Source organism: Carya illinoinensis, chromosome 13, assembly GCF_018687715.1.
Source record: "Carya illinoinensis cultivar Pawnee chromosome 13, C.illinoinensisPawnee_v1, whole genome shotgun sequence".
NCBI classification, from domain to species: domain Eukaryota; kingdom Viridiplantae; phylum Streptophyta; class Magnoliopsida; order Fagales; family Juglandaceae; genus Carya; species Carya illinoinensis.
The window spans coordinates 9,134,845-9,144,630 of record NC_056764.1 but is presented as its reverse complement, the minus strand read 5'-3'; the positions used below and the strand labels follow the sequence as shown (position 1 = coordinate 9,144,630).

Here is a 9,786-nt window from a genome sequence, read left to right as displayed (position 1 = left end):
TGAAGAAAAAAAAGTTCGAAATGGAGAGTAATTTGTTATGGATTAGATCAGATACATATTCCATGACTTCAAATAAAAAAATAAAAACAACATTTACACAAACATTTTCTCGAACGCACACAAGATATTGGCAACTTAAATTGATCAAACATGGTTTTCAAAACACAGACACGATAACGTAGAGGCCCCCTAAAAACTTCAACCGGAAATTTCAATGGCCTTGACGTCTGGTTTCTTCACCTCTGCTTTGGGAACAGTAACAGTTAGAACCCCATTTTCCATGGCAGCCTTAACGTGATCCATTTTTGCGTTCTCTGGCAGCCTGAACCTCCTCAGGAACTTGCCACTGCTGCGCTCCACCCTATGCCAGGTGTCGGTCTTGTCTTCCTTCTCCACATTCCTCTCCCCGCTTATCTTAAGCACTCTGTCGTCTTCAACTTCAACCTTCACTTCCTCCTTCTTGAGCCCAGGGAGATCCGCCTTGAACACGTGGGCTTCTGGGGTCTCCTTCCAATCTACGCGAGAATTGACGAAAGCAGAATTCTCCCTCGCAAACTGAGATCCTGGTACAGAAGAAGAGAGTGGAAAATTCTTAAAGGGATCCCATATTTCGAGCGAGAATGGATCGAAGACATCGCTTCGTCTGCCCCAAAATGAACTTGGAATCAACGACATCTTCTCTTGTTTTTTTTAACACTTACGTATGCAAGCAGAGCAATCGACTAAGATTGAGTTGAGAAAGAATTTCAAAATCACTCAGGAATTCTGACAAGTTTGAGAAGCACGAAAATGGGTTCTCCCATTTATAGATTTGAGGAGGATCCTTCGTGTGATTTCACGAGGACTGAAGGATTCTTCAAGTACTTTCCCGAGTGTTCTCGTTCTCTATTAACGACTTCTTCGTGAACCTTCCAAGGAGAAAATACAAAAGCAAAATCTACGTCTGGGCCCACAAACTTTAAGCAAATTTTGGTGCAGCCAATGATGTTCCGGATAATGCCCAGACAATGTTCGTCGGTCAAACCTCGGAAGCCAACAATATTGTCCTCGGAAGGACTAGAAAACCCACCGAGTTTTGTTTAAAAGAAAAAAAACTATAAACAACCGGCATGCGTCTCCACCGCGCCTCTTGTCTGACTTGACAAAAAAAACAAGAGTCCTTCTATATGCAAGCACGCCGTGGACGAAAATGAGGACCATTGGTGACGTAGCAAGTAAAAAAAAAAAAAAACAAACAAAACAGTAAAAAGAGAGAAAACACGAGCTTCGGATGAGTCTGTTGTTGCCTCTGCGAGTTCTTCTCACTTGGACAGATGACGCCTTGTATGAAAGTTCTATGGTTTTCCCTCCCGTCCACTGTAACAGTAAGAGTTCTTCTCTCCCGTCCGTCTGCTGTAGCCACTGCGAGCACCTCTGCAAGCACGTCCTCCGCATTTTCGTCGTGGCTGTCGATCTTTCCAATGAGTCTGCCTACACTGTCCGTTGGGCCGTCCACCACTACATCCGTCCAACAAAAATTAACTCATTTAATACTCATGGCCACGGCTAACTAACCACCAAACCAACCCAATATGCAGCCACCTCCACGGTTAGCTCCACACCTTGAGCCTCCTCCATGCTGCCACCATCCTGTACCGTGAAGCCCCTGTTTCTCTCTAGTCTCTACGCCAAAACAGAGCACTGCCAAAGGTCCTATCCTCCACGCCAAAACTCCTCCCTGTTTCTCTCTTCCAAAACAAAGCAATGCCAACTCCTCCCTATAACAACCACCAACGCTAAACGGAAACCACCGTTTCTTTCCTAACAGTAGACGCCAATCTGTCACCGTCGAACCAGCTCGTGCCGCCATCGACAACGCCGTAGCCCAGCCCCACCTCACGATCCCTCGAAGCATCCCTCCGTGGCAGCAACTGGAACCGCGTTACTCGTTCGAAGTCCACCACCACACACAGAGGAAGCCGACCAGAAATCGCCACGATCTCCTCTAGCTCGAAGTTTCTCTGTCGCACGCAAGAGAGGGGTGACTTTCGGAAAAGTGTGAAATGAAGATTTAACTGTTTTGCCAGAGCAAGCTTTTGCTTCTGCACATGAAACAACAAATGGATGAATTAACTTTTTCTAAAGACCCGTGTAATCCAAAAAGAGTCTAAATGATACGCATAAAATAACTGGCTTTTGAAATTGGACTTACAGGGTTGAGAGTACTGTGCTCTTTGAAACTCTCCTCCAGGAAAGCAGATTGCTCTTTGGAGAGTCTGAGTTTCTTCCGAGTAGATCCGTTTTCGTCATCATCACTAGCTCTTGAACTAGCTCTTTCAGTCTCAACGTCCAAATCTCTCTTGGTTTGTCCACGGTTCCTAACACTGAAATCCATCTGAAACGAGGAAACTGTACTGTTCGGAGAGGACAGATCCGCCCCATCGTCTACCTTGTCCATCGCTATCGCCATCGGGAAGCGATTTACATCCAATCCTCTTCCCATGCCATCTGACAAACCCGGTTCAGACACCACTCTTCGGAAAAGTGTGAAATGAAGAAAGGGGGAAGAAAAAGTTAAGTGTTGAAACCATTCAGAAAACGAAGAGGAAAGAATTCCCGCTCGGTTCAAAACGCGGCGTTTTCATTTACAATGAAGAGGAAACAGATTAAGAAAAATATCCAACCAGAACGCCCCGTTTCATTAATACACGTCAGCTGCCGGTGCGCAAATTCGTCTGCATCATGCCTGCAATAAGCATTTTCCTTTTAGAAGAAACACATCATTTCATAGTTTTGGCGCTCGAAGACAAAACGAGCTTTTGCCTCCGTTCCCATTTTAAGCCCTACACTTTCTCTTTCTTTTTTTTTTTTTAAATGAAAAATGTTAAATACAGTCTACTTATGCAGTCGCCGTGCAACTGTAGGATGTGGCCTGACATATAGTGTTAATAAAACGATGAGCATACAATTGTTTTTGTACTACATATAAGCATCTTACATTGTGTTTTACAACTTTTTTTTTTTTTTGTGCGTCTTCCTTCTCCTATCTTTCTCTCTTCAGTCTCCCACTCTCTTTCCCTTCTCCCGTCAGCAAGAAAATTCTAAACCCCAAACAACAAAACCCTTCATTTAATAAGAAATTCTTAAAGACCCAAGATGGAAAATAAAACTTCTAATAAGCTGAGCTTGAAATTTTACTACACTTGAGTGGAGCATTTCACTAAAAAAAATTTAGTTACAAGCATAACTGCATACTAATATATACACAAATCTAATATAATTGGTCAAAAAGTAGATTTTATTGAAAATGATACTAATTTAAATTTTGAATATGAAAGAATCAGTATTAGTGTACACATTAGTACGCAACTTTACTTGTATGTAGCAAAACTTTTTCACTAATTCCTTAAAAAGTTCTACTACATACAAACAAAGTCGCGTACTAATCTACATACCAATACTGATTCATTCATATTCAAAATTTAAATTAACACTATTTTCAATAAAATCTATTTTTTGACCAATCATATTAGATTGGTGTACATATTAGTGCGCAGTTATAATTGCAACTAATTTTTTCCTTCCTTAAAATGAAACCAAATGCAAACAAATAAAATAAATTCTCTTCTTTTCTTTTCTCAACGACCAAACGGAAGTAAGATCCTAAAAACAACATTATCAATCTTTTCTCACAACTACAGTCTTATCCTAAACTTGCCAACATGTAGGACCAACAAAATAGGCAAATATAATCCATGTATGATCGTGCGTACAAATGTACAGATGAAATAAAACATATACAACTCATAAATGGTTGAAGATCTGGAAAAGAGAGAGTATTATAACATCTAGGGAATTTAGGTGTGGGGAGTGGGGACCGGCAAGCTGAGTTGAAGTTGGATTCGGAAAGTAATACAGAGCAACTGGCCGAGATGATGCCGAATTCATCAAGTAAGGCAGTGGAAAGAGAGAGAATGGAGGAAAGTGGGGGGATGGTAACGTTTTTTATTTTTTTCAATTTTTTTAGTTACAGGTGATCATTTTTTTAATTAAATATGTTGTGACCCAGGGCCACTCCGGACTGCACGACGACTGCATTTGATGCTTGTCTGTAGAAGAGCTTTTTTTTTTTATCTTGTAATCTGCTTCTCTCTTCCACCTTCTCCCTTCATTTGTCTTCTCTCTCTAAGCCTCCCTTTTGTCGTTTGCAGCTCTCTCTCCCTCTTTACCACAAAATCAAAACTCAAAGCTCTTGCGAAATTGACGTCCCATGAAATCCCCCCTTCGTCTTCCCTGAGCAGTGAAGCCCTAAGCCCAACGAACTCCCCCATTTGTATTTCCCAAATAGCGAAGCCCTAAGTCCTAAGAAATCTCCCATTTGTCTTCCCCAAGTGACGAATATTTGAGGACCAACACCAAGATGACAAATCGTTGCCTCTCCTTCGTCTTCCCCAAATCTTCCGAGCCACAAAGCCCTCTTCTTCCCCACACAACGAAACCCAAACCCTAACACTAAATCCTGAAACCTAACAACTCATAAACTCTCCTTTTTACCGTCTTCAATGTGAGCTCTCTCTCTCTCTCTCTCTCTCTCTCTCTCTCAAACATTGACTAGCAGGTTTTAAATTATTAAAGATTGTGGGGATTTTAGGGGTTTGATGTATTGATAAGTTTTTGTGACTAATTTGGTTGAGGAAATCTTGGGGTTTTTTTTTTTTTTTTTCCTTCTTGTGGTTGTTTTGTTGGGTAGTTTGTTGGTTCACTTTCTAAGGGCTTAAAGCCGGTTTCTTATTACAGAACAAAGAAAAATGGTTGTCGTTCTCATCAACACCCCATACGAATATTAAAAAAGAAAATGCATGCTTATAGATGTTTCTAGCCAACAAAAACAAAAGGGACACAAAAGGGAAAGGCAGCCACACAAAGACATAATTGCAAACACTTATGGTGTGAACAATGCATCATTTGTCTTACCTGAAGCTAGCCATGGAGACACACAAAGATGACTGTGACGACATCGACGACGACCCACAAAGCAGTTCATGCGAAGACTAGTAGATCAGCTCGTCTTCTAGACCCATCGGCTAATGACAGCGGCGATCTCTTCTTTCCTCCAGACCTAAAATTGCAAAGTTTTTCTTCTCCCAGACCCATACGCGATCTAGCTTCTAAAATATGAATTTTCCTAAAATATGAATTTTCCCTCCTCCTCATTTTCATCTGTCTTATGTTTAAGTCAGCTGATTCCTCCACGGTTTCGCACCTCGGTTGCCTATAACAGTAATGTTTATTAAATACCCAACCTATCGTTGAAGCCTTCTTATATTCGTCGAAGAACGTGGATAGGGTTTGAAGTTGTGGAAATCCTAAAACTGTTCTGCTCTAATTGAAACCAACACCAAATCCACAAAGAAGATGAGTAACAACATAAATATGTCGGCAATTCGAGTCACTTTAGGGGGTCGACAAAGTAACATCTTCGATCCTTTCATCCTCCAACTCTGCATGCAAGTTGAATGATTTCTTCATTATGATCTTCCATTGTTTGATTATTTTTTGAATCATTTCTTCTATAGCTGAGTTTTTGCCTCTTCGTTCGCATATACGTTATGAAAAGGTTCCATTTTTCTATACCACCTAGATGTAAGATGGTAAAAAAGAAAATTTGTTGAATGTAAGAGAAAATATTATGTGGATAAAAAATCAAAAAATGGAAGATCAGAATGTTGATCAATAATCCACGATCTGGCTACATATATGACGCCTCAATTTTTTTAATCATTAGAGGTGATTCTATTGATGTCAAAATGATAACTTAAAAAAAAAAAAAAGACTTTTGTATATAAAATGAGTTTAAGACATTAAGCAAACTCAATTTGTTCATTTATAAAAAAACACATCAACTATAATTAGGAGTGACAATATGTTACACGACCTATTAACCTAACACGAACACGACACGATAATAGTGGGTGAGAGTTTAATTTTAACGGATTCAGGTTAAAAAGGGTTGACCCGTTAAGACATAATTGCTTAACGGGTCAACCCTTTATGACACATTAAGAAAGTTAAAGTTTTAATTATACCCTTATACCTAAAAATAAAATTGTTAGAATTTCAATTTTAATATTTTTATTATTTAGATTGTAATTTTGGACTTATAATTAGCTGTATAATTTTTATAAATATTGTGATTTTAAAATTTAAATAAAATTATATTAAATTTAATCAGGTTAAATGAGTTAATTTCGGGCATATTTAATCCATTTATATAAATAATTTAAAACGAGTCGTATTGTATTGTGTTAACCTATTTCATTATATTTACTAATGTGTTAAAATAGGCTGACACGACACAACCCGTTATGTTAATAGGTCGTGTTAGGGTTTGTGATTTTGATACGATAAGTTTAGCGAGTCGGATTAGGGTTGAGTTATATAGTATAATATACATGTTTTGACACGACATGAATATAACCCGTTAACATGATTTGACACTCAGTCTATAATTATAATTATTCCATCACCTTTATTCTAACCCTTCCACATGTCATCTACGCCTCCTTTTTGACATGCTCCTTTTTTATTTCTATAAAATACAATTTTTCAAGGAGAATGTAAGTTTACGGCTCAATAAGTAGAGTTGATTAACCTCGATGTAACATATGAGTCTCATAAAAATAAACTGATAAGTAAAAATAAATTATAATTGTAATTATGATAATAACCTAAAATAAAATTCTTATATTATGTAAAGACACTTCCAAAAATTCCTCCATAGGGAACTCTCTCTTCAAGGGTAGCTATACACCCCATAAACTACTATTCATAGGATTTACATCTTCTCAATATTGTTCGATGTAGTTATCATTTGCCAGCTTACTTTTCCATTTAGGGTCTACATCTTCTCTATGCCCTTCAATATAGTTATCCTCAAATATTTCTCATTAAACGGATCTACACATTCTCAAAGTCTTTTGGTGTATATGTTCTCCCGGTCCAAATATAATTTAATAATGGTATTGTACTATCACAAAATCCATATATCCTTTCACGTATCTATAATTTACATAGAGTTTTTACAAATATGTCATTACTATTTACATAAAAGTTTAGGCTAAAATCACACATTGTAGGATGTAATAATTTACTTTGAGATGTTCCAACGTTTTTATACAATGCAAAATAATTTTCTAAACAGTAACACTTCATACATGCTTAATAAAAACAAAATACTCATAAACTTTTAAATAAAATACCAGATTAATTAAGCCTACTTATCTCGATACCCGAATGTGTGTAAATTATTACACTAGACGAAAACAATCATATTACCCAAGACCTAAATGATGTAAAGTGTAAACTAAACGGAAACACAAACTCGCCTTAAGATCCAACCCAACGAGACATTGTCTGAACGTAAAAGTTAAAAAGCCCAAAATAATATTAACTAAAGGTGATTAAATCAAAATCAAAACAAGTTCAACATGACTTGTAACCTTTACGTAAACTAAAGTCATAAACATAAAACCACTTAAGAATTTATCCTACTGTATTTTGGCTTTCTGAAAGGTTAAAAAAAATGGCATACCAAGAGTTTTCCTCTAACTTCCCCTCATTTAAACGGAATGCTAGTTTCTTAATCGTATTGTGCTTATGCTATATGGGAATTAATGCATGTGTATCAAAGTGTAAATTTTGCAGTATAAAAATATTATCTCCGTCGCTTTATTTCTAAGAATTAAAACCCGTAGTCCCCCATACCAAAATTTCTGCAACACTGATTTTCATCAAAACTGGATTTCTAATATAAACTCAATGATGAATAAACAAACTGTGCCCAGCCGGAAAAAACTATATATGAAAAGAAACATATATACCAAAAAATGGTAACCACAGAAAAAGCCAAGACACACAATAACATAGAACAAATCAAGAAGTGCATGGGAAGGCAAAATATAATTGGCACAAACAATACAAAATATAAGCAAATTTCCAAAAACAAACGTAATGGACCAATGAGAAAACAGTGAAACCACAGAGAAATTTGAAGAAGACGTACACAACACTGCAGTGATATTATTATATATCAAAAATACTCCGCACACCATAGAGAACAAAATATACTAAAGATAAGAAAAGCTGGAAACTTACAGAGATCACGTGTAGGAAAACTCGAAAGACGGACAATTGTGAGAGAAAAAAATTCGAATTTGTCTTGGAAAACTTCAGGGGCATTTGTAAGAGATAAACCCATTAACTTGGAAAGAAAACCGATGACCGGAAATTAATGGAGCTACGTTACAAATCCGAAGGGCTGCGCTCGAATGTTCTAGAACTACTCGGCACTATATATGAGAGATATCATCATAACGGAGATTTATGTGAGATAAAAACGTGGGTTGGGCTGCTGGAATGAAAGAGCGTGGCTAGAATGCAAAATGAAGAAACAGAGGAAGAAGAAGAAGAAGGGGCGTGGCTTTTGACATTTAGGCCCGTTTGAAACCTAGTTAAAAGGCGTATGAAATACGACGTTGGTCTGCAGAAATTTTCCAAAGACGTCGAAGAACGTGAATTGGGTTTGAAGTTGTGGGAATCCTAAAACTGTTCTGCTCTAATTGAAACCTACACCAAATCCACAAAGAAGAAGAGTAACAACAGACATATGTCGGCAATTCGAGTCTTTTAAGGGGTCGACGAAGCAACATTTTCGATCCTTTCACCCTCCAACTCTGCATGCAAGCTGAATGATTTCTTCATTCTGATCTTCCATCTTTTGATTATTTCTGAATCATTTCTTCTATAGCTGAAATTTTGCCTCTTCGTTCGCATATACGCTATGAAATGGTTCCATTTTTCTGTACCACCTAGATTTAAGATGGTAAAAAAGAAAATTTGTTGAATGTAAGAGAAAATATTATGTGGATAAAAAACCAAAAAATGGAAGATCAGAATGAACAGAATGTTGATGAATAATGCACTGTCTGAGCACATATATAACGCCCCAATTTTTTTTAATCATTGGAGGTGATTCTATTGATATCAAAATGATAACTTAAACAATAAAAAAAGATGGACTAAATATTTCTGAATATAAAATGAGTTTAAGACATTAAACAAACTCAATCTGTTCGTTTAAAAAAAACACATCAACTATAATTATAGTTAAATGACGCTTATTCCATCATTTTTATTCTGACTCTTCCACATGTCATTTTCACCTCCTTCTTGACACGTTCTTTTTTTACTTCTATAAAATAAATTTTTTTAAGTAGAATGTAAGTTTACGACTCAATAAGTAAAATTGATTAACGTCGATGTAACATATGAATTTCATAAAAATAAATTGATAAGTAAAAATAAATTATAACTGTAATTATGATAATAACCTAAAATGATAATAACCTAAAATAAAATTTTTATACTATGTAAACAATTATGATGATAACCTAAAATAAAATTCTTATACTCTATAAAGACAATTCCAAAAATTACTCCATCGGGAACTATCTCTTCGAGGGTAGCCATCCATCCCATAAACTACTATTCATTAGGATTTACATCTTCTCAATGTTGTTCAGCATAGTTATCATTCCCTAGCTTACTTTTTCATTTAGGGTCTACATCTTCTCTATGCCCTTCAATGTAGTTATACATTTCTCATTAAACGTATCTACACATTTTCAAAGACTTTCGGTGTATATGTTCTCCCGGCCCAAATATAATTTAGTAATGGTACTGTACTATCATAAAATCCATATATCATTCACGTATCTATAATTTACATAGAGTTTCTACAAATATGCC

The 9,786-nt window shown here is 36.6% G+C and overlaps 1 protein-coding gene across 1 annotated transcript; it reads right to left on the bottom strand.

Moving 5' to 3' along the window:
• LOC122292083 (18.1 kDa class I heat shock protein-like) lies at window positions 1-892 on the bottom strand. The gene has a single exon (XM_043100286.1). The coding sequence runs from the start codon at window positions 673-675 to the stop codon at window positions 199-201; it is 477 nt and encodes a 158-aa protein (XP_042956220.1). The 5' UTR covers window positions 676-892; the 3' UTR covers window positions 1-198.
• Window positions 893-9,786: the final 8,894 nt, after the last annotated feature.

Coding starts and splice junctions, on each gene's coding strand:
- LOC122292083 (XM_043100286.1), bottom strand. CDS start 675: ATGTCGTTGATTCCAAGTTCATTTTGGGGCAGACGAAGCGATGTCTTC.